This window comes from Hypanus sabinus, chromosome 20 (genome assembly GCF_030144855.1).
Source record: "Hypanus sabinus isolate sHypSab1 chromosome 20, sHypSab1.hap1, whole genome shotgun sequence".
Classification (NCBI taxonomy): Eukaryota; Metazoa; Chordata; class Chondrichthyes; order Myliobatiformes; family Dasyatidae; genus Hypanus; species Hypanus sabinus.
Genome location: NC_082725.1, coordinates 17,156,336 through 17,182,270, shown reverse-complemented (window position 1 = coordinate 17,182,270; position 25,935 = coordinate 17,156,336). Strand labels below are relative to the sequence as shown.

The window sequence follows — 25,935 nt, the reverse complement described above, 5'->3', positions numbered from 1 at the left end:
TAAGCATTTTCTGCAAAGAAAATCAAACACATAAATAAACATCTGTATTGCTGTCATGTCATCACCATTCCCATTCTCCCTGTAAAATAAATTAGTGATTACCTCAGAGAGAAATCGTCTCTTTTTATGCAGGGTGTGATTAAATTGAGGTGTGTAATTGATCCCTGAATGAGATTGAAAAGTCAGAGCATGCAAAGAACTTACTGTGAGTTTGGACTGTAAAATGTGTGTTTACTGCTGCAATATTGGATGACTGATAAGCTGTGAACAATAGTCATAGAGTAATAGAGAGAGAAAAAGCATCAAAAACAGGCCCTGTGGACAATTCTACACCAGGCATTCGGTATAGTATGGCTGAAGACAGCAAAGCAGGCACTAATGAAAGGAGACCAATTAATGTTCGTCATTGATATAGTCCCATCCTAAAAGCTTGGATAGCTTTAACTAATGCTAAAAAATGAAACAATTATTTTTCATTATTTCTCAAAGGCCTACATCCATGTTTGGTGAGAGCAGCATACTAATCAATTCTCGGATGTCTACCTCAGGCTCCATAGTCTCTGGTCCAGCATCAAAGAAGGATATGGCAGCTTCTATATCTGCCCAGCACTAGGGATATTTGACATCAAGTCACGCACTGCTTCAGCAATGGCTCCACTGAAAAACCATTGCTTTATTATGGGAAATAATAAAGTTTGCAATTATACATACTTATGTGGAGAATGATTATACATCATGTACTCTTCGATATTACTACACCAGCTGTATTGGATCTATCCACATTTCAACTCAAATAACAACAGATGCTGGAAACAACCACTGCATTTTAAAAATTTAAGGTATTTTATGTAAACATGAACTTCAGCCCAATATGCCTCCATTTTGTCAGGAACTCAGTAATGTCAGTTTTCTTTTTTACTGATGGTGAATTATCAAGATGACAGGTCAAAAAATCCAAACTGCAGTTTCTATTAGGATTGCTAGAAAGGAATTTTCTTTTTTTTTCTTGGCTGCCTATTGCCTGCAGCAAAAATTAAAATTGAAGATGGTCCGTTTGCTTTTGACAGTGTACAGCTGTGTGTTGGGAGGTAGTTGATTGTACCTCAACCACCACAAATTATGGAACAGAAGACTAGATAAAAACCATTCCCCACCACTCTGAGACATTGTGCAATTGCCCATGGCATATAAAATTGCACAGCCAAATAGAGTGCATTTGATTAATTTGGCCAATGTCTGCAAATTCAAGAAAAACAAGCATGTACTAAATAAAACTACAGTAAATATCACAAGCTGCATATTATATATTGAAAAAAAATTACAAAATTTATGTCATCAACAAGGAGATAAGTGCTGAAGAGGACAATATTAAATTATTACTTTATACTTAACTCAGAAAGAAAGGTAATCCCATTCCTTGGGTTGTGTTAATCAGTGAAATGAACACAAGAGATTCCACAAATGCTGGAAGTCTTGAGCAACACACACAATATGCTGGAGGAACTCAGCAAGGCAGACAGCATCTATAAAGAAGAATCTACAGTTGATGTTTTGGTCTCAGCCCAAAATGTCGACTGTTGATTCCCTTCCATAGAGGCTGCCTGACTTGCAGCATACCCCCCGCATTTTGTGTGTATTAATCAGTGAAACACAATTTCAAAATGCTTGCAGACTACAATGCCATATCTCACAGATTATCGGTACTGCTGCATTACAGAATGATAATATTAGAATATAAATTATCTTTCTATGACAAAACCACCACAAATAGCATGAAATTGGTGTAAGGTGATATTTCCTGTCACATTTATTTTACACTATTACTGCATGAATGTCACACATAATGATTCTGTATTATAATGAACTAATTCCTTCTAAATAAAACCTGTTAAACACAAAAATTGTCAAGGAGCCACTGAAAATTGATCTAAATTAATTCTGCCTTCTCACACAATTCTGGGAGCAGTCGATAAAAGCAATATTCAAAATTTCACATTTCACTACAGTCATTTGTTGGTTTTAATGCATGTGTTTTCAACCATTTCAAATTGTGAACTAAGTCTATGCCGATGCCAGCCTGTGAACTCAGAAATTGTTTTAATTTCCAATTTGATCTATGTTAAATTAGTCCAGAGGAATTCATTTGTATTTACCAAGACTTGCTATAATTCATCTTTTCTCAAGGTTACAGATCTGAGGAATTCTTTACCTTCTGCACTCTCGGTCTGTGAAGTAAGTATTCATGGAGGTGTTTTGAATTTGGGCTGATCACAAAACTGCATTGTGGTTGTATTACTGCGCTAGTATGCCAAATTCAGTTTCAAAGTATCTGAATGCACAAATATATAATAGATATTTGTAAAATCCCTATTAGAATAATATTATTTAAGTAAAGAAATCAGTCATCAACCTATCATCATTTATTGCCCTATCACCTAACAGGATTGGACAATAGATGATGCCCTCATTGCCTGAATTAATGCATCCTGTACAAAGTATTAACATTTTCTAATACTACACTGCCATTCTGTTGTAGTGTGAATGAACCAAAGCTCTGTATAAGTCCACCTAGCCACTGCCCTCTACCCTGTTCAATTTATCTTTTAACATTGGTGATGCTCTGTTCCAAAGGCTGTATGCTGTGGTTCTAAAATATGTATTTTTTTACTTTAGTGCATTTAAGTTTCAATCAATATGCGTCCAATATTTTGGACAACTTTGTGAATATGATTAAGGATGTTGTGGCTCATAGATCCCATAGATGCCAATTTGGCTGTGAAGGAACTAAAATAGCTCAGCCAGAAAGGTATCGTTTCCTATAAAATCTGGCACATAAAATAATTCTTATTTCCAGCAAATGCAAAGGTTGTACTAAAGAAATTAGTATGATAAAATTATCAACAGACAAGAAATTTATACAGGCAGGTTATGGCAAGGAACCAAAGTGTATTGACACACTTTCAAGGACTTGAAAATTCATGTTCTCAGTATTGTTTATTTACTATTTATTTATTATTGTTGTTTGTTTTTTGAGGTATTTGCACAGCTTGTCTTCTTTTGCTCATTGGTTTGTCAGTCTTTGCCAAGTCAAAGTATATTTATTATCAAAGTACACATACGTTAAACAACCTTGAGATTTGTCTTCTTACAGGCAGCCACGAAAGCCAATAGGACTCATTAAAAACAAAAGAAGGTGGTCAAATAACCAACATGCAGAGAGAAAAAAGAAAAAAAAACTGTGTAAACAATAAAAGTAAGCGAATAGCAATTAGAATGGAAGTGTGTAGCTTTTCATTGATTCTATTGTATTTCTTTGTTCTACTGTGAATGCCCACAAGAAAATGACTCTCAAGGTGGTATATGTTGGCTCATATATAATTTAAAAAAAAATTTTCTTATTGAGATATAGGGTGGAATAGGCCTTTCCGGTCCTTCGAGCCATGCCGACCAGCTGTCCCTCAATTTAATCTGAGCCTTATCACAGGACAATTTGCAATGACCAATTAACCGATCAACCGGTAGGTCTTTGGACTGTGGGAGGAAACCAGAGCACCTAGAGGAAACCCACGCAGTCACGGGGAGAACATACAAACTCCTTACAGGCAGTGGTGGGAACTGAACCTGGGTCATCTGTACTGTAAAGGCTGTCGTGCCACCCTGTTTTTCCCCCAGAATAGCAAGTCATTCTTTATTTAGGTGGTCATTGAAAGGAAACTGACAGAAAATCAAGTCTGACAATCCTTAAATGGAAAGCAAATGAAAATGCTTTGTGTAGCCTTTCTTGCTATGAATGAGCAAGCTACAATTGTCATCAAACAAGGATCTAACCCATTATTCATCCTCTTGGTCACAAAGGCAATGGAAACATTAAATAACTATCACTGCTAATGACATCTACTGACTGAATACAAATAATACTTGAGATGAGAAAATCTGCAGATACTGGAAATCCAAGCAACACATACAAAATGCTAGAGGAACTCAGTGTCTACGGAAAAGAATAAATTGCTCTTCCACCCTCTCCTGTCAGATACCACATTCTTCAACCCTTTATTTCTTTCACCTATCAACTTCCCAGCTCTTGACTTCACCCCTTCCCCCTCCTGGTTTCTCCCATCACCTACTGCCTTGTACATCTTCCTGCTTCCCCAGCACGCACCCCCCCCCCACCTTCTTACTCTAACTCTCCATCTTTTATTTCCCAGTCCTGATGAAGGGTCGCAGCCCAAAACCTCAACTGTTCACTCTTTTCCATAGATTCTGCCTGGCATGCTGAGTTCCTCCTGCATTTTCTGTGTGTTCCACAGGTAATGCTCAACTTTTTTATAGAGAAGGCTGTTGAAAGCAAGGCCAGCGTTAACAGAGGTATAATTCCTTGTAGTGCGTGCTTGGTGTAGTATTTACTCGTGAACATGTGATCCAGCTGCCGACAAGGTTCAGCATACTGTTCTTAAACAGTAACGACACTGAGCAGGGGAGTTGTGACATCATGTTGCAGTTGTATAAGTCATTGGTGTGGTCATACAATGGAGTGTCGTGTACAATTTTGGTCACTCTGTTATAGGAAGTCCTTTCAAAGTTGTGGATGTACCTACACCTGAGGGACAGCAGCAGTTCAAGAAGCAACTCATCACCACCTTCTCAAGGGCAACTAGGGATGGGCAATAAATGCTGACTTAGCTGGCGATGCCTACATCCCATAAATGAATATATTTTTTTAAAAGTCCAACCCTATGTCCCGATTGTGAGAAATGGAAATGGGTAGGGCAGGCCAACAGGGCTCTGATGAAGCTGTACAGGCCAATCCCCTGTACAATGGATACAATGGATTACAGAAATATTGGGGAACTCCAACCATACCATTGACTTTGGACGGTGGAGATGGGAGGTCTTCAATGACCCATGGTCCACTGTGAGCTGAGCATCCAAGAAGGTAAGTATTTATGGGAAGTTCATGATTGAACTAGGAAGTGTGCAGGAAAGATTTTCAAGGATGTTGCCACACCAAAAGTCCAGAGTTATAGGGAGAGATAGGATGGGTTAGGTCTTTATTCCTTGAAATTTAGGAGAATTGAGGGTGGGGGCTGACTTATAGAAATGTTTCAAATTATGAGAGGCATAGATAAGGTGGACCGAACATTTTTTCCCCAGGGTAGGGGAGGCTAAAACTGGAAGTTATAGATTTAGGGTGAGAGGTGAGTTTAAAAGGGTTCTCAGGGGTGAGTATATGGAATGAGCAGTGGTTGAGGAAGTGATTGAGGTATGTACAATACTATAATATAAGAAGAACTTGGATAGGCGTATGAAGGGGCAGGGCACAGAAGGTTATTGGCTGAACGCAGTAGATTGCGACTTGTTGGGTGTGCACCATGATTAGCATGGACTGATTGGGCCAAAGCGCATGTATCCATGCTATTTGCTCTTTGACTCTATGACTTGATGATCTTAGCATTAAAGCTATAATCAAATGTGATAAAAATTGTCTCCAGTGATTAAGCTGTAAACATGATATTTGATTTATTAAATATACAACTCTGCTTCAAGAAGATGTTCTTCAATTGGAGAAATTGTAACTGCAGTGAAGGCTAATAACAGACATCACTGTACATTAATTATTTGTTCTGACTTAAAGGCCAGGTGGAATGAGAAGAAGTGAAATGATCTCACTAAAAGGTAATAGTTCACTGTCTCTAAAATATCCTGAATTTCTGTTAAAATAAAAGCACTACAACATATTAAAAGCAGCTTGCAATTGTGTAAACAGCGTGCAATGATTTGTGGCTGTCTCCTGCCTGAGGCATTAGCCAGGTGTCCCAAACACGCCCATAGCCAAGCAAGAGAATTCAGACTATTACACTGTTCTGTCAGTGATAAATTATCCCTGAGTTATTATTGTTCATTACGAATAAGGTAATTATAAACTCCAGAAAATTATTACATTTTATGGAGGTATGATTTATTGTACAAACATGTAGCTACTTTTACAAATCCAACACATTGTATCACATCCCAGTAACACCTCTGCATAATACACCCAGTGACCTATAGATTGATGCTTATTGTTCACAGTCTGTAACTAATAAAGAAATCATATAAAGTCCTTCTCTATATGGTAACACCCTTTTTGTATGTCTGCCAGGGACAGTAATGGAGAAGGGATCAGCACCATAATCAAACCTCCCGTACAATTAGTAACTCTGTTTGTTTGTTATTAAGACACCTTTTGTCCTGTGTTAATGAGACTTTTTTTCTAAGAGCATAGAACAAGAATTTCTATAAATCCTTGGGCACTTTTTCAGTTTTGGTACCCTTATTTAGCAATGACTTATTTATATCTGCAAGGCGGAAGCTTATTAAAGAAACACGGCCCCAATATATATATAAATTAAATCAACTTTAAGTAACATTTTCAAGAAATGAATCTTAAAAGATTGCTCATAAAATCCAACTACTAAAATAACTAATAAACCGCATTTGCTAATAAAATAAATACTGCAAATTAATTGCTCTGTGGATTTCATTGCTTGGCCATCTTTAATGCTGAGCTAACTTGCAGAGCTGGCTTTTGGCAAGACAGGAATGCAATCCATTAACTCGCAGAAGACAAAAGCAGCACAGGATTGTAGTCAGATGATGTCACCCAGGTAAAGTTGTACTGACAAGCTTTTAATTAAAGTTTTCCCACACATCTTTCTCTTTAGGCCTTGGAGCTAATATTCATTATGTGCTGATTGTCAGCCAATTGAAAGTCAAAGGGAAGTGCTTCATTTTCAGAACTGTTGCTGACAGCAACAGAGCACTTTGTTGTACAATCTGTTTACTTTCACTATACACACTGTCTTGCTATAGGGAACCAAATGAATAACACTGTTTATGGTGTTAATTAAATGCATCTGTTGTTAGATATGTACAAGGAAGAAAAAATCTTTGTAGGCAATTACCGAAAAGCCCCAAGCTGTGGCACAACTTGCCAAATCGTACTTGCTGAATAAAGTATAGACAGTGCCAGCAGGTCCTAACAGGTGCACAGGATCAGAGCCAGGGGCTGCAGCTTCCAGTGATGTGAAGCAACTGATAACTCCAGGCCCAGGAATGCTGACAGGGACTGGAGATAAAGTAATCTCCAGAGAAGAGCAAAGAAGTGTCCAACTGCCAAAGATCTAAATGCAATCGGATTGTGTCTACATAAATTCATCATGTTTTATGCTGTAAACCAGGCCTAATGTGTTTAGACATATGGTACAGTATTATCTAAATGGTTTTTAACTGTTGTCACTTGACGCACATTTGCACAGATTTTAATGTATAAGATTTATAAAGAGATTGGGCTTATTAGAGTGCAAAAGTCATGATTTGGGTTGCTGATTTGTTTTTGAGTGGAGCAAATGTGTAATTGGGAATTTCTGATTGGAAAACATACTGTATTTCCGTTCAGAAACACTGCGGATCTAACAAGGTCGTTCTTCTCGGTCAAGAAATAACAACAGTACACGCTACTTCTGAATTTAGTTTAAAGCTAATCTTAATTTTATCGATTATGTTTTACACAAAAGCGAGTTAAAACACTCAGTATGAAGTACAGTTACCAGGCCATCGAGATAGTTATTCATATCAGCTGAAGGGTTCCTGAATGTACGAATCACCTCGTGTTCTAAATGTGACCAAAAGTTATCATCCGACCTGTCACTCAAAAATATGATATCGCCTGTATCGTTACTAAACTCATGATAAGATGCAGTCAGTCCCTGGGACTGTTGAATGCCTTCATATGCCACGTGTCTGAAGTTTCGAACCAATCAGTGGGCGATTCAAACTTTTAAAAGGGAAGTTTTGATTTTCAAGGTCCATTTATACCGAATACACATTCGCCCACTGTGAGCATCTCGGTGAACGTTTACTTTCCTTCGGCCATGTATTTTATATGGTTTGCTCTTCAGTCCGTTTCTTTTACAAGATACCGATCATAGATGTAAATGAGCATTAAATGCCTGCAGATATAGGCGGGGAAGTCCTGCAAGTATCGCATTCTTTATTTAATGCCGCAAGAACAGTGGGGCACGGCGAAAGGGCCATCTGTCTATAACTGGAATCATTTAAGAAGAAAGAGATGAAAGTGTAATTAGGCGAATGAATTATGCTGAACACAGCCGAGCGTTTCTGAGGATTGAGTTGCGGATCTTTCTCCACCTTGTCCTCAGCCAAGCGGCAGGAAACAGCTGGGCAGAATTTTTGAGTGCCTTTAATGAATTGAAATCTTCGTTGTTAGGACTTGGTGATTAAATGAAATAAGACTAATATTCCTGGGTGACTTCGCTGAAAGCTGAGTGCCCTGAAAGAAAAGCTTGTCTCAAAGTGAGCCATCTTGCGCTGCTTGGGGAGTTCACACATTGCAAAAGTGTTCGCATGTACGTGGACGAGCCATTTCCCCAACTCCATAGCCGCAGCGTCAGGAGATACCTCGCCAGTTAATAGATACGCGAAAGGAGTTAACAAACATTTAAAGTTATATGCCAACGTTGGAGCAGTTCCAGCGTCCTTAGTCCGCTTTGAATATAATTTGAGATTCTGTATCTTTTTAGATTAGGCATCTAATTTCAAGCATATACTTAAGGAAGTATAATACCAGTCCAGCACGTGTTTCGATGCTCAAGAATTCGTATAGTTAACACACTTAAGATATTTAAGCGTCTTTTTTCAAAGCGGATATACAGGAACAAAATTACTCCTATACAGAATGCAATAAAATATCTGCCATTTAGTAGTTCTAACCATATATAGTCACGGCAAGAATGCCTTTCAAATTCGTAAAGAATTGTTGCTGCGGAATTTTCTATTGACTGCATAGGCCCCACTCTTCGATCGCTGAAACTCGCCGAAATGCAAGACGCCCCCCACCCCCTTCCCGCCCGTTTCTATATGCCTTCAAAGTTTTAATTTGTTTTTAGCTCGTCAACCTTCTGGGAGAGAACTTTTTTTCAGGCGCTTGGAGAGTCATTTTAGAACATGTGAAATATTACTATTTCATTTACTAAACAGCACAGACCCTATTTCGGAGTGTCGGTCTGCCTATTGCCTATTGAAATGAAGAATCACAACATTTAGGCAAGGAAGTAGGACAATATCATTGTAACTACAATAGTGAAACATTTATACAGGACTGGCTTCAACATTTCGGCTAAGTTAACATGCAGTTCCAAGGAGTAGTCCAGCCCCCTACTGCAAGTTTAGTACAACATGGACATCGTATGAACATTTAGTTCGCCATTAATACATAAAGTTCGTTGTTTGGGGGAGGGGGGGGGGGGGGGAGAAAGACACCGTGTCTTTTCCTTGCTGAAGTTGCAGGATTTATCGCCTTGTGTATTTTTTGGTGTTGAGTGTCCAGGGGTGATTAAATTTTCCTTGTTGAGCCTTGTAAAAACCTGACTTAATCATGTAAACTTCTGTGTAAGCAAAATAGAGAAAACTTCAAAGGGTCAAAAAGCCTTCGGGGATTTCGAATGAGACGCCAGCAATAGATATAATCTGCTTGCTGAATTCTGGCTATATTTGTCCAGGAACTCGTAGGAGCAAACCCTCTAAGGTAGAGATACTGTGTTAATTCATCCTTTATCCCCTCAGAGAGTATAGGCTTTGTGAGGCCAGGCAGCTCTTCACTAAGGAGAGTTACTTGCCCAAACCCTAAAGTGAAGTGATGGAGTAATTTGAGATAATGACTTGGTAACAGGCTCGGGCAGACCTTGAATACAGAAGTGAGAGATGTTATCGCCTAAGACTGGCTCTTAAAATGTAGTTTTCTTCTTACAGTTAGTCAAAGCTACATTAACATTCCATACAGAACTTCTAAACAGGACTTTAAACAGAATCTTAATTAGCCCTGAAACTGCGCGCAAGGGTTTATTCATTGCGCTCTTAACTAATGTTAGCTGTCAGGATATTTTTTTTCTTGGTTCTTTAGGGGATATCGTGTTCTGCTGCAAAGCATGACAGAAATCTAATGTGGATTGCAGAAGTCCTTGCAGATGAGGAATCTGTATAGTCTGCCCGACTCCAAGACTCTAATGGCCAGGCATGTTTACAGTACAGAAGGAACATTTATGACAACCTCGCCTACCAGACCCCCGCACAAAACTGCCTTTAAGTTCGCAGATGAAGGTAATAAAACGTACGCAAATAAGGTATAACCTCCTATTATCCCGCGCGGGATACAGAACTGAAATCCTTTTCAATTCCTGTTGCGGTGATGAAGGCTTATGGCAAAATCAAAATATTACACACTGCGGGTCTGTTGTTTGTTTGTTTATCCTGTTCTGAAATTAAATTCCAAGATTATCCTTGCCATTGATTATTGGCAACTATTGCAGGGATACCACGTTGGAATTCAATTTTCAAATAACATACTGCAATACTAAATAGAGCTGATTGTAGCACGGGGTTTTATTAAGGCTGATAACGCCAATCACAAACACTAAGTCGTTAGGTTAGTGCGTGTTAAGATGTATAAAGGCGTCGTTAATGCTCTGCCCTCCACTCCACCTAGTCCAATAAAAACTAGCTACATGTGGTATTTTTCACTGACAGGAGGAGACAAAACATTACACTGGGAAGAGTTCTGTGCATCTGGGATATTTGTGCCTTATTAAAGATTTACAATAGCAATTAGGGCTTTGAAACTATAAAACATTTTAATAGCCTCAACGATTTACACAAAACAAAATGTGCACATCCGTTAGCGTGAGGACACCATTTAGGGACCGACGTGTTTGTAAGACAGAGCAAATGAGAGCTTCAAAGTACAACAATAAATTTTAAAAAAATCAGTGGTGTTTCTGCCTTTTCATCCTGCTCACGTATCTGTTATTTATATCACTTCCTGTATTGCGAATTACATGTATCGATTTTTAAGAAATTATGCTGCATTTTTTTTCGGGCTACGCTAAAGGCGGCACTAAAATGACGCAGAAGTAAATAATCAGGTGTTCTTGTACATATGAATAACTGCGTACATGGTGGAACATTTCTAAAATCCATTTGCGTTAATGTGGCTATGATGACTCCAAGGGTCCCCGGAGGTGCGGTAATTAGTATAGTCTAGGTTTCTATGTCTTTGTTCTAGAGAAATGTCAAGGGTTAAAAATCCGCCGCTTTTGCCCTATTCCTTGATCTGGAAGAAAAAGAAGCTGTTGGCACCTTTATGGGGTTTAGGCATGCTGATACTTTGAACAGAACCTGCCCACTAACTTTGATCACACTTATCAATCCCAGCTGTCGTCTATTTGTTTGTCATTTCGGTCCTTTCCATCATAATGATTATTTATAGGCTGCAAAATGAACACTCTGAACCTGTTTTTGCCAGACACCGCGCAGAAGAGTCAAGGGCAAGAAACAATGTTGCTCACCAAATTATAACCAGATCAGGAATGACTTCATTAGCAAATCCTCGCCTATTGGTTGGGCCCATGGGACATAGTCCAGTAAACACAACTTCGATTTATACCCGTAGTGACTGCATGCGTTTAGCTGTAATACATATTAGCGAGTCCATCGGTGTAAGTACTTCCCGATAAGAGCTAGATTTACTTTATCAAACATAACAAATATTATTAATCAACACATATAATTATTTTTAAAAATTAAATCAAGTGCATCTTCCATTTATCAGATTGGAAGTTCTCTCTCTCTCAACTACGATCGTTATTTTTAACTGTACTTAATGTAGAAAATCTATTTGGATATTCAATTTCTTTCCATCGCATAAACATTTAAAACGAGAACACATCTTAAAGCAAGATATTATATGTGAATTACAGGCAGAGGGGGATTAATACAATATATTATATGTAAATAAATTTTTTAAATAATTGTATACATGAATCGTAACGCTGGGTGTTAGTTTATTATTGCAACAGGCGGAGACGATCGGTTAATTGGCGGCGACTACCCAACGTAAGGAAAATACATACAGCAATTGAGTAATTGACTTTGGACGTCTATATTAAAAAGTTTGAAATATCTTTATTACAGTTTTAGGAATCAAATAATGCCGAACTGTGAACCCCATATTTCTTTCGAATAGCGTTAGATCTTGAAGTACGGCCTCGGCTTCGTAGCCGATATTATGATCGAATTGAGTTTACGGGAGACCAGGGCTTCCAGTTCTGTTTTGGTTCGTAGATTCTGTTATATTTAGGTCTTGTGTTTATTTGTTCTGCAGTCAGCTTCAAGAGTGTAAATAGGTCGCTCTTTTACAGCAACTTTTCATCTATCTGTACAAACTGTGACGGCCTTAATCAGAATAAATTCTCGAAATGTTATGAACCCGAAAGCACCTGACCCTTCTTTTCGCCCAGTGATTCGCCCCTTTTTGAACAGAATCAAAATTCCTGTATACACTGAGCTGTTGAACTTGGATGATATTTTCTCTGCATTTCCGTACACTTGTACTTACAACCACTTGATAACGTGTTCAGATTATATGTAAAATGACAGATACAGAATTTTTAATCAGGTATTCTGCTTTCTTGTGTGACATCTTTAAAAAAAAACAAGTCAGGGGTTCACTTTGGAAACGACTATATTGGTATAATACAGCCGGTAATATTAATTGAGCTTCAAAGGTGTTCTGAAAGCCATCAATGTTTCATTCGCTTGTTTGTGCATGCGGTATATATGAAATAGGTGAAGTTGTCACTGGTATGGTCCAATGGTAACTATTTCCATTTACGACAGATTTCGAACAAATTAGTTCTAAATTTTATACTATGATTAATGTAAATGTATGCCCACACCCCCATTTCCACCACGACGGCATCCCCCGCCCCCGCCCACTTACCTCACCCCCCCCCCACTCCGCCCCAGCACCATAGTCATCACCATCACACCCATCCAAATTAACCACTTCAAAATACGAGTCTTTGTATTTACTTGAGATTGTTTCAGCTTTGTATTTTGCGAGGTGAACACACCGTGGTCTGTATTTAAAGGGAAATCCCGTTAAGTAGAGTTTATGGTACGATTTGCAGAGAGGATAAGAAGGGGCGGTACTATATTGTCAACGTACCTTCTACCTTTAATGAAGATAATTAGCTCATTCAAGGAGAGGACTACAGTGCCTTTCTAGGCTATTTAATTGTCAGGGAAAGTGTAAAAAAATGCAGCTGATTGTCTTCATTATGGCTTTCAAACTGTTCCCATTAGGATTGTGAAGCACTTCTTCAGCTGCCTTGAATAAGCTCATACATCTCCCTACTCTTGTCCAGCAGGGATACTGGCCTGTCTAAAAGGAGCTGGTCACACAATAACACATCTACGCGCGATTTCTGCCTCTAAAAAACACTGTATTATGCACTTAATCAAACGATTGAAGATACTCCCTAGCAAAAGAAAAGAAACGGCCGATGCCCGCTTACTGAAACAATACCGCTTTCATTGCGAATAAATGCTGATATTTGAGGAGACTAGAGAAAAGTACAGCGGCAACCCAGCGTGGAAACCGCCTCGAGTAATATTTGACAACACCGATATTCCCGCAGGAACCCACCTGAGATTAAAGATTAAATTTCAATAAATCAGCTCAAATAAAACGCCGTGAACTGGATGTCTGGACTGTTTGGCTTTGCGTTTAAATTGCTTCTGCTTGCTTTTAGTATTGTTTTCTAAAGCCCCAGAGACACGTTCCTATTCATATCAAACACTATTTAAATAGAGTATACTTTCTTCACTTTGTGACCTTTTGAGCCCCAGTTACGCTGCTGCCGAATTAATGACTACTTTGGTCTACCGACAAAATAAACAAAGTCTGCTTTAATTAACACAGCCATATTATCAAAAAGGCATTATTATAAACTATTTTCTTGAACACAGTACTTCCAAGTCAGTTACAAATGTTACTCTCACAGACAAATTCTGATGGAATTGTTTTGAAGGATTTGCTAAATTTAGGGGGAGTGGAAATGCGAATTAGTTAAATAACAATCCCTGAGTTAGTCTTTGGTTATTACCTGTCTTTAATGTGATAATAGGACGGGGTGGAGCGCAGATTGTGCAAGAGTAGAAAAAGACGCGTTTAGTTTTATTTTCTATTGAAATTTAATTCTACAGATACTAAAGTCTTTCTCAGGGTGGTGTGCGATGCTGCTGTTGTTCCTTATCAGTGTCAATATTATGCAGCAGCTTAAAAATGCTTGTTTCTTGTCAAGAGATGAAGAAATATTTCTCTAATAAATGAAAAACGGCAAAGACAAAAGCTATTGCTCTTTCCGAATAAATCTAGGACTGTATAACAATATCAAGCTTGATCAATGAACGGGTCATTAGACGCTTAACATCCCAAAGGCTGATGGCTTCAAGTGTTGCCGGGGATCACTTTCAAATGCCCTTCGCTAACGAGAAGTGACCAACGCCAACAATTTTCAGAGCGAAATAAGTCACTGGGGAAGCTATCAGAGACTGCGTGTCAATTTCTCCTGTTAAAGCAATTTCTCCTCAGCCGCCAGATTGAGGCATTTGAGATGGCAGATGTTTAGACAAGATTTTATAAATTGTCGAATATCCTCCATAATGAACCCCGACTGGCCGCTCCGAACAGAACAGCAACTAGTATTCTTCCCGCTGGGATCTAATACTCCTCTTTTAAAAATCGTGCAGTAGAACATTATTACTCATCCCACGGAGAGAAATGCATGGGGCCTTTGAAATATTTTGAGATTGATTACAGCGAAGTCAAAGGCGTTGTTGTAGGCCGTCGACTTGTCACAATGGCTAATTCCGGATATTTATGTTCCTTCGGAAAATGCGCTAATTATTATAATTAATTGCATATCTTTACTTTTCCTTTAACAAAATGATTCTTGCCACCGAATATATCGTGGCCATTCAAATAAAAAGGAATGAAAGAAAAAATAGAACTTGTTATGTTCTGTTTTTTCCTAAATATATTTTATTACATCAGTATTGTATCGAGTTGCCCTCTGGCTTCCGAATCCCCAATTCATGGAATTTTCGGGGGGGAAAAACCGAACCTTTGCTATTACGTGGTATGCAAGCTTATCTACATCAATGATGTACCCTTCCAAAACAGTTGTAATGGAAAGGTCAGTGGAAGTTGGAATTTATATCAGTGGAACATAAAATGTATCCCAGTTGATTACCTTATATTTCAGGTACTCAACAGTATCGGCCAAACCAACAATTATCAAATACATCGGCGCCCTATAATCCTGAAACTGGATAATGCTATTTTTAAATACGTAATGAATATCTGCTTTTGGCTCCAGTTTAAATATTCAACAGAGTAGAATACTGAAGTTTCCACGAAGGTTTGATATTATTCTCAGCTTTGCTGCCTACTCTCAAAAAATAAATAACAGTTTTGAGTTGAAGTAAATATCAAACGCATGTTTAAAGATGTTTAATTCATATTCCATAATCAAAGCAAAATAAAATATTTTAATGACAAATGAACTTTGTAAAAGTAACGCCGAATAATTCAAACAACGTTTTGAAGAAATTGCAGTTACAGGCTAGTCAATTTTATTTACATTTTTAAAGATATAAATTAGCAAAGAGTGCTTATAACAACCAAACAGATTGTAATTGTCATCACGTTTCCAAAATAACAAGCAGATTTATTTACAAAATGTTCAGTTTCCATTGCAATACAACTTGCATAAATTACTAGAAGCTTTATGTCATCATTACAAAAATAAATATCAAATGTTTTCCACATTTCAGATACTCAAGTTCTTCAATCACATTGTTCTACTGTATATCTACAAATAGTTTTACAATAAAGCCGCATTACACCTAGAACGTGGCAAATAAACGGATCAAGTGAAGAAAACCTGAGAAGACATTATTTCCCAAAAGTCACATATACAGAAGAATAATTAACCAACAAACGCACAGATATGTCGCACGGATTTGCTCTCTTAATAACATAATCTGTGGAATTAAAATAGTGCTCTGTGGGTCTTCTCTATACAGTGGCACGAGATGTGATCCGGTATTATGTACATTTTTTGCTTAATAGCTGGGGGGATGGCTCGCTGACATTTTCAAAGCAATTGTGACACCTACCTGCAGACCAAGGAAATAAAAAAAACCCAGTCAACCAACTCCTTCAATTGTTATCACACGGCTGTCACAGTTTAAAAGACACCAACCACATCTCTCTTTAAATATTGTAGGAATTGTGATAGGGGTCAGTCTCCTTATAATCTAAACATTTCTTACCGATAAATTAACGGCCTTAACCAAGGATGCAATTTTCATTTAGAACATTATTTCTTTTGTGTGTATTCCCTCGTTTGTTTTCAGTACTTTGATTCTAAACTTCTCGATTTAGATGTTTTAATGCATACGATCACTTACTTGCACTGCTGATAAAACATCTATAGATATGGTTGCACTCCTACTCTGCAGACGTCACTGGGGTCTGTCAAAAAATACAACCAGCATTTAGTCACAGCTCTCTCTCTCTCTCTATGTACCTACCAGCCTACGACTAACTAAGAATGCAAGTACAATTTTAATTCTCGAGCAATCAATAACATTTGACGGACCCAGCTCAAGTATGTGTCAACTGAAGCGGGGCTTTATAACTCAAGCAGGGCTTTATAACTGAAGCAGTTGCTTTTTTAAGGGTGTTTGGTGACTATGGTTCACGGCCAGCTTTTCATTGGAAACAGAAAGCTTGCATCAGCACGTACCTTTTTTGGAGTCGTAGTTCGTGGCTCTGAAGTGCTGCTCTAGCTGGGAATTGGTACTTTTCAGAGAGTCTGTGTTCTGCTTGTGTACAGAAGTGTTTAAGACAGTCTCGTTGGTGCTGTACCGCAGTATGCCTTGGCTTTGCAGGTGATTAAAGTTAGCATAGTTCGTATAGTTAGTGTAAAAGGGGGACGTATAGTAAATGGGCCTGCCAAGGATTGAAGTGGCGGGGTAGGTTGAGCTTGACGATGACGATGAGGAGTTCGGCGAAGAAGAACATATCTGACCGATCTGCTGTTTAATATCCGAGGTGGCGATTTCCGCTAAAGACCAGAGCTTGGGTTTGCTGACTTGAGTTTGTGAAGCTGAAGAGATGATACTGTTCAGGCGAGTTTTATTTCCACTCCCCGAGCTCTCTTCCTCTTGAACACTAAGGAGTGTGGCATCCACCCTAGCGAGAGGCGAGGAATTCATAGTTTTGTGGGATAGCTCCCGATCCTCTTCCTCCTCATCGCTGCCACCATCATCATCGTCAACATCATCGTCATCAACAATACAATTGTCACATTTTTCCTTCGATTCCGATCCAGACTCGCAAATGCTGTCCTCCACTCTGTTCACTTTATCCCCCTCGCATTCTGGGGAACAGGAGCTGTCAGTCAGCGTGTCGACATGCAAACTAATACCTGGAACAAAACACGAAGAGCTTTTGATTCAATGGGTCCGATTGTCCCGCTTTACATTTTAAAAAAAACGTCCAGTATACCATCAAAAAGGCCTCAGTGTACGATACACAATCATTTAAACACAGGCAAAAAATAGCATACATCTGTAATTGTGTACAAGTAGTTTTAATGGATATTATACCGATCACACAACCGTATCACAACGTTACGTAATTGATAGCATTGTTGTATTGGTTAAGTCCCCTTCTGTTCAAAATAAAGGTTTTATGGGAGACTGGTTATCTAAATAGGAGAGTCAACGTTGCAATATTTAACATCTCTACTTTGGAACAAGCATTTATCAATGTGGCGAAAGCCACTAAATCTTTTGTGCAGTCAATTTGTCTAAAAGTAGTCATATCCATTGAGGAGGTGATTCTTACAGCTTTAAGCCTGCTTGCATGCACAAAGTGTGTGCAGCGTGGCCCCACCAGCATGAATGTGCCAAATATCCATTCAATATGTGTTTTAATGTTGATCTTGTCAGTCACAATTACGCAACAGTGACTAGGAGGAAATGGTTAAGAAGGACATAAACCATTATCACAAACCTTCATCCTCGGCTGAAGTTTCGATGTGGTCATGCTTTTTCTCAGAACTTTCTTCCTTGCTTCTTTCACTTTCCCCCAACTCTTCCTCCTCCTCGTCCTCGCTCTTATTCCTAGGGGCCCAGGTCATTTTGTTCTCCTTCTTGAGCCTCCTCCTGGCGTTGGCGAACCAAGTGGAGACTTGGGTCAGGGTCATCTTGGTGATGATGGCCAGCATGATCTTCTCCCCCTTGGTGGGGTAGGGGTTCTTCCTGTGCTCATTGAGCCAGGCTTTGAGGGTGGCTGTGGCGTCTCGGGTGGCGTTCTTCCTGTAAGCGGGGTCGTTGAGTTGATAAGGGTAAGCAGCGTTGCCATAAGGGTGGTAACTGAGGGTTCCTGCCATCCCTGTGGCGTGGGCATCGTACGGTGAACCCTTAAAATGCAACAAAATACCCCATCGTTATTGCAATATTTTATGCAATGAATTCCAAGTAACAAATTACAAATAATAAAAAGATTTTTGTATTAATTGAACTGAAATTCTATTCAATTCGTTTCATTATTCTAATATTAGTTTCCGCGTGGTTTCAAATAAATATCGATAATGCTATACTCTTTTTTATTTTAATTATCTGAGTTCTATTTACAGGGCACTTAAAACATGGCGACGAGCCTCCTTCCTACACTATCTTCAAACCACTTGCAGCAAGTTACAAACAATAAATCTAGTTGCATTTTTTAAAAACAAACAATTCATTCTCACGGACATTGCTACTTTGCTGTTGCTTTGATTTGGTTATGCGGACCTAAGCACATAAGCCATCTTCTTCCGACCTTTTATAATTATATGCAGAAGCGGCAATACAATTACCACCCGGCTTTACTTCCGAAAATTAGCAATCTTTAACTTTCACCGTCTGCATTTCGCCACGTTTCCCCCTCGAATGCTCGCATCTCCTACTCCCCAACCCCCGCCCATCGTTAAACTTTCTTTGAGTTGAACAGATGTCCTCTGTCGTGACGGATTTTTCAAAACTAGTTAAATGTTTCCTTTAGATTAGAACCAAATCATTTCTCTTTGTGCATGCGTTTTGTTACCAAAATAAAAACGCAATTCGCAGTGACTGGGATTGCCTATTGGTATCTCAATCTCCCTTCCATTAAGCTACGTGCTAAATTTAACAACGCATTCAAACATTTTCTAAAACGAAACTTCCTTAAAGCCAAAATCTTCCAAATTAAAAATAAATTCAAATTAAAAATTATATCAACTCCATAAATGCAGTCATTTTAAATTTATTGACGTACCATGTAGGACGGGAATCCAGCTGCGGGGTCAGTTGAATACTGAAGCGGGTTAGTGAAGCCTGCAGAGGGGGCTGTAAATGCTGCCGAGCCTGCGTAGGGACTGAACGCGGAGCCGGACGAGGCTCTGCCCAGTTCGTCGCTCCTCGGGGCGGTCAGCGCGGAGGCACTGTATGCTGGGCACGAGTAAAGAGCCAGCGACCCTGCTGGCTGGTATAGATAACCCTGAGGATAAGACATTGCTTTCCAAAACAAAACAACAAGATTTGTATATTTTTAAAAGGAACAAAAGAGACAGAAAGAGACAGAGAGGGAGAGAAAGGAGAGAGTTCGATTGTTACTAAAGAACCAGCATAGAGCTGAGATTCCCCCCCCCCCACCCCCCGTTTTGGCTGAGTGCTGGGTTAGGAAGGTGTCTGCATGGAGCCGCAGGAGCTGCTCTAGAGCCTGAGTGCTTTTGCTAAGCGCCGCTGCTGAGTTCTGGTTAGATAGAGTGGCGGCGGGCAGCGACTGTCAATCAGGTGGCTTATTTACATATCATCACCCGCCCCCCTCCGGCCCTGCCAGCTCCGGGTTGCTTCAGTCAACCAGCGGCCGCAGGCTCTCAGCTCTCAGCCAGGGACCACTCTCCGCAGCCCCTCTTTCTCTTAGTTCCTCCTTTCCGTTTTCATTTGGTTTCAGCATCGCGGTGCTTCATCTGAAACGGTTAAATGCCGCTGCGAATTTTCTCTTTCCCTTTCCTTCGCCGCCTGCCTTGCTCTGTACACCGCATTATCTCCCCCCCCCCCCCACACACACACACCTCTCAGTTCTTGCCCTTTCTCTTTTAATTGCCTCTCGTTCCCTTCTCTCTGCCCTTTCTTCCCTCAGTCTGAGCGATTCTGTTTTGCAGGGCTGCAGTTTCCCGCTGCCGCACACTGCCGTTCTTCCTGGGAGCCCCTTTTGAAACATCCTTTAGAACGATGCAATGCACCGGGGAAGTGTGCAAACAATAACCGACGCCGATGCTACTCCTAAAAGAGTCTTAACTCCACTGAATGCCTCAAAGTGAGAAACATTGGGAGTGCACTATCCAACACAACTTAATGCTCGCCATTTCTAAATAAATCTGACACAATTGCAGGTAACCTGTGCAATTTCATGCATTCATTTGGCATATGTAGAGTTTTAAAATGTTTTTTGTTGTATTTAATCGGTGATTCATTTATGGCTGTTCTTACTAATTTTAGAAATTCTCTTTTCGCCCTTTTTGTCAGCAGATTTCTCGTCAAACCTCTTCGACTGGCTATTTCTATCATGGTCTAGATTTGATTCCACATACATTTAAAATAAATGAATAATGAACAAACGGCTCTGGGATCGTGGAATATATTCTGCTTTGGCGAGTATTGAAATGCTTTTCGGGGAGAGCAGATTTCCCACAGCGAAAATTACACATAGTTACTTAAAATTCGACGGGCAATATTAGAATTTCAATTCGCCAGAAATAATGGGGGATTGTAAATAAAAAATGAATCTAGATTGACGTGTGTGGAAATGATGTTGGACAAGCTGACGTTGCTAAACGTTTGTTTAAGATTGTTCGCAAGACTAATTGCATAGCAGCCAAAGGAAAAGACGTGCGCGTTTAACGGAGTCCTGGAAATTAGTGAGAGATATCAGCTTGAAAAAAAAATCAATCAATTAGAGAAGGCTGGAGTGTATTAGGGAGTGTCAGGAGCAAAAGAGGGGAAATGGAAATTAAACGTTCGCTGGCTAGCTTTGGGGCACGTTTTAACGAACTTGAACCAAACAGGCGGTAAAGTGAGAGGAGTGCATTCCCAGCTCGTGTCGGTGAAAAGGGTCAAATGAGGGAAAGAATAATGGCGAAGTAATTTGAACTTGGCAGTCGGACAGGGGCTGAGGGGAGAGGGAGCTGATGGATTGTGCGCAGACTGCGCTGGCTGAGAGAACGCCATCGTAAAACAAGTTGGTTGGGCTGCGACGTTACGAGCCTTGCACCGACTGGCAAGCTATCTCTATATATTATTAAAACAACACTTACGCACGTGGTGGTAAAATAACTTGGATTTAATGGGAGTCACCGAAAACCTAATTCTAATCGCATTGACGTGGATCACAACCGGACTGTCTGTTTGCAAGTCTGATCATGGATCAAATCACTCCTGCGTTTTGAGAGAATATTTGTAAACGAAAGATTCTTTAACAGATGCAGGCAAAATATTTAGTACTTAGTATATGGATTTGGTATTGAAATATAATTCGAGATTTAGGATTTCTTGTGATTACTTTCTCTCGGTTCGGTTACATCTGGGTGAATCCATTCACGCAGTAACAAGCCTCTGTTCTAGTCCGTGCAAACGCGACTCCCGCATGCCTGACCTAATATTCTGCACTGTTTACATTTACTAGTGGATGATAGCGTACCTTGTAATCTTAATGTAGCCCCTCTAACATCGCCTCCATCAGTTCCCTAAACCAGTAAGTGGCCTGTATTGTGTGGGTGATTCAAAACAGTTTATAAATTGATTATTGTGATACGGATTAAATAAAACGATTTTGATATAATTACAGCCATTCGGTCGGGGGGGGGGGGAATTCTGTTGGTTTTAGAGCTGAGCAGATATATCCAAGAACAAAACAAAATAAAATCAAACGGAATAATCCCTTCTTTAGTATACCTAGGACTCACAACAGAACTATACAGACTATTTAAATTCCAGTTGTCATTACGTTGCGCTGTGAAGATCTATCTCTACTTACCGTTTCATTTCTTTCATTCTAATAATTGCAATGTGCCAAGCGTTTTAATGGGAGATCGACATGTCACCTGAGACAGACGCTGCCTTTTTGAATATGTAAAGCATCGAGGAATTCTGCATACGCAAATGGGGGATATTTTAACAGGCAGCTCACGGTTTTAAGGTTTTCTTCTCGCTCTGTTTAAATAGAAGCCGTCATCCATACACGGGTGCGTGTATTTGCAATCAAGATAACTAGCAAATACAATTGCAATCAAGATTAGTAAACCCTGCGTGCATACTCCTGGGACTCACACTCGCAATGACAGGAGGCTTGTCCCGTTGTAATTCGTCTTCTCTCGCATTAAATTGCATTAATGAACACTCAGCTCATTATCACACTGTTACACTGAGAACAGTTTTACAACTAGTACATGAACTTAACATCCACACCCACACCCCCGTTTTAGTATGACCCTGAATAGTCTACCGCTTAACATTTCAATCGCCATGTCTAATATTACTTTACAAAAAAAGTTTTTTCCCAAAATTGTAATTATTTAATATTAACACGTCCACCTTTACCATACTGCTTCATGAAGTGCTTCGTGCTCGGGGCTGAATCCTAAATGATAGACTTGTTTTCGAGAATTGAAGAGCACGCAGAAGTGAAAGGAGGAAGACCTATACCAGTAACCCTTTTACGACCCCCACCCCCATGCTCTTATTCCCTCTATAATTAGTTAACACTTCATTGTCAGTGAAGGTGAAATTTCTAGCAAGAACTTCATACTGACCGAGACAGAGTTATGATTTACAGTGGGAAGCTATGAACAGTATCTTTAACTGGGGCCCGTTGCTATGCAGACCAAATAGACGGGGGCTCCGCACAATTCGCAAACCAGAAGACACGCAATTCACAAAATTAGGCGCAAGAAAAGTTTAAATCTTTGGGCCATTATTGATTGAAGCTTTTGTAAGTGGTTAGCACAGACTCATACCAGCGCAAACATTGTTTAAACATAGTTTTATTGTTTTATAGAAAGAAAGTTTCTTCATGTATACTCAAGATCCTGTCATTTAAATAAATTATCTTTTGTGTTTCTACACGTGTATCTTGTTTGTTGAACATTCCATGGTCAATCTTTTTTAAAATTAAATTTCGTTTTCCCGTCTTTTCGCATAGTAACGTGATTTTCGTCATGCTGTTTTACAGGGTACAACTGCATTAATTCGTTGAAATATTCTTAACAGACCCCGCTGAATTGTATATCTTCGATTGCTTAAATCAAACTAAACCTCTCACTTTCGTTTGAACAGAAGCGAATTTTATAATTGAAATATTGCTTGAATTAGATATGGCCCAGTCCTTTGAGTGAAGCTTCCGCTTTATAGTGGTCAATTGAAAAGTAGCTTTGACCGGAAAAATGGTGACCGGAATTTTCGGATTTAGAATTCCCAGTACTTTAAGTATGCTACGCATACTTTGCAAATGTTCACGCATTACTAAACATGTTGTAGGATTTAATTTCAGTTGAAGTCCTGCATTAATTCAAAGTCAGAAACTGGAGGCACAGAAGAGGAGCTCCGATTTTTGAAACAAGAACAATCAAGTATTATTTCCGACTATTATTGCTTAAGCTGCCCCATAATGAACACTTCCCAATGAATACAGAAACAGAGAAGCGGCGGAATGGATCGTAATCTGAACTAAGTGCAAAACTGAGGCTGACTTGTTGCTTCTCGCATGCCTATTGATTTGGGACTTTCTCTGTGATTCGTTCTAAAATCACGAGCAGAGAGAAATGTAAAAAAAAAGGAAAATAAAAATATAATGCTTTTAAAACGGGAAGAAAGAAGCATGTATTTCAGCACGTTCTATATCTTCAATTCCTTTAGGACTCTTGTCTGGTTGGTTACTCTTTAAAAAAAACAAGATTCAGAGCTCTCCATAGTAATTAGAATACCAGAACTTTAATACATAATCTTCTACAGTACTAAATATTAAATTTCAACTGATAAATGCTCAGGCTATACTGACAGAAGCCGTGGGGAGAGGGCGCTAGAAGAAGGACGACTGATGCGCCTACCGATTAAGCATAACCCGCCTATGAACATTTCAACCAATGAAATAGGACGTAACTGAATTTCCAAGATATGATCAAAATAGCTTTACATTTTCCCCTTAGTATTTGTTACCTGAATCCAAAAAGATGAGTTACATTAAACGCATCTAAATCAAACACTATTTTCTCCGCGGCTGTTCTCAAATGCACTGGTTTATTAAATAGCGTAACGAGTCGCAGAGGTGAATGCTTGCAGTTTTATGCATGTAATTGAATTTGCTAATTCCAATGCTTATCCAATACGTTTACTGCTTATATAGTTAACATCAACATTACTGATAGTGAAATGTGACTATGCAAATATGATATTTAAACACAATTGTACCCTTATTTTCTTGGAAGGCGGATCCATTGAGATTTCGGACAATAAGGAATGAAACTTCACTGTTGAGAGAGTTCCGGATGTATGCGGTGCCAAGTTATTTAAGTGTTTCTGATTTCGCCGAGATCATACTGGCAGACTTCTGTGTGCTTCTGATAGCATTTTTATCTATAATAATAATAATAATCATCATCATCATCATCATCATTCAAGGTATAAATGAAATTTCCACCTGTTGATGCAACACCTTTGAGAAACTAAAATGTATATTCTGTAACAAAGGGAAGTGTCGAGAACGAATTGTTCTGAAGAGGGAAAAGGTGGCCTTAAAATCATTCCATGATTCTACAGTTGTTAAAAGAATCGTACGTGGTATGAGTTTAAAACAAAAGAACCTGTCGAATGCTTTATTTCTTTATAATTTATAAGCTCTTTCAGCTCGCTTTTGAAGATATTACGTGAAACATCTTGCGCTCTAATGTAGAAACTTGTGTTCGGACGATCCGAGGAAAGTCCATTCCCAAACTGAGGCTGATTTATTTTGTATAGTTATCAGTAAAATTGCACAGAGTATTGAAACCAACTGTTGTCCTTCATTCTAACTTTTAATAACATCCAAATAGCTACTTATAACATTACTAAACAGCACGCTGACCATTTAATGAAATAAATTAAGTTTGAAATTTTTAATATTCACCAAAGTACTGTACTTCTAAAATACTCTTGTTCTCTTACTCAGTTTAGCAGAATTGCTCCTCTCGTTCTGCTCAATTTCGAGTAATTGTAACTCTTGGTTCAGATTTCCTATGTGTAATACACTGTGCCAACAGACATTCGAAAAATTTTGAAACTGTTAGTTGTACAATGTCCATTAATGCCTTAGCCTAAACATTTTTTCTTTGTTTATGGCATATTACCGTATTAGTCTTGGCCCACAATATCAAATGGAAATAGTTTCCTTACACCTTTCTTGGAAATATTAAAGTGACCTGCAGTCACTTTATTTTGACAGAACCTGACATCATCTAATCACAGGAGTCAGTGGCCCACGTTATAGAAGTCTTGCCAACTCAACTACCACAAAGCATATAGAATCCTAACAGAAAACTATATAATTTGATTTCTCTGATGAATTAAATTGGGGTTTAATGGATTCACTGACGTACTCCTCACATAATTCGCTTTCACCTCGCAAAAGAGCGTACGGCAGTACGGCAGCCTAATGAAGGGCCTCTACCCGAAGCATCAACTATTAATTACCCCTCGTTGATGCAACCTGACCTCCGGACTTCCTCCAGCAACGTGTGTGACTATAATTACGCAGCTAGGTTTTAGCTGTTTTAGTATAAGGGAATACATTACCCTTGCATTTTGGAGAAAGAACAATCAGTAAATATCACCAATTCAAATTATATGCAACAAGTAACACAAAGCTACGTCAGCCTGCGTTGCATTACTATAAATAAAGGTTTTAACTGCTAG

General features: G+C 39.1%; 1 protein-coding gene and 2 long non-coding RNA genes across 4 annotated transcripts; 1 reads left to right on the top strand and 2 right to left on the bottom strand.

The window, feature by feature from the left end:
* Nucleotides 1-15,394: 15,394 nt before the first annotated feature.
* Nucleotides 15,395-19,655, bottom strand: irx2a (iroquois homeobox 2a). Of its 2 annotated transcripts, XM_059945144.1 has the most exons (5): nucleotides 19,268-19,655; nucleotides 17,984-18,392; nucleotides 16,710-17,393; nucleotides 16,372-16,435; nucleotides 15,395-16,077 (listed from the first exon to the last, which is right to left on the bottom strand). In XM_059945144.1, exons 1-4 carry the CDS (start codon nucleotides 19,502-19,504, stop codon nucleotides 16,392-16,394), a joined length of 1,374 nt encoding a protein of 457 aa, XP_059801127.1. In that variant the 5' UTR covers nucleotides 19,505-19,655; the 3' UTR covers nucleotides 15,395-16,077; nucleotides 16,372-16,391. The 2 variants fall into 2 exon arrangements, with proteins under 2 accessions (XP_059801127.1, XP_059801126.1); XM_059945143.1 differs by lacking the exon at nucleotides 16,372-16,435.
* An 8-nt stretch (nucleotides 19,656-19,663) lies between these two features.
* LOC132378326 (uncharacterized) lies at nucleotides 19,664-20,612 on the top strand. The gene is made up of 2 exons (XR_009506977.1): nucleotides 19,664-20,387; nucleotides 20,524-20,612. It is a non-coding gene; the product is annotated as an uncharacterized LOC132378326 (long non-coding RNA).
* LOC132378327 (uncharacterized) lies at nucleotides 20,570-24,466 on the bottom strand. Its single transcript, XR_009506978.1, has 2 exons — nucleotides 22,585-24,466; nucleotides 20,570-22,140 (listed from the first exon to the last, which is right to left on the bottom strand). It is a non-coding gene; the product is annotated as an uncharacterized LOC132378327 (long non-coding RNA).
* Nucleotides 24,467-25,935: the final 1,469 nt, after the last annotated feature.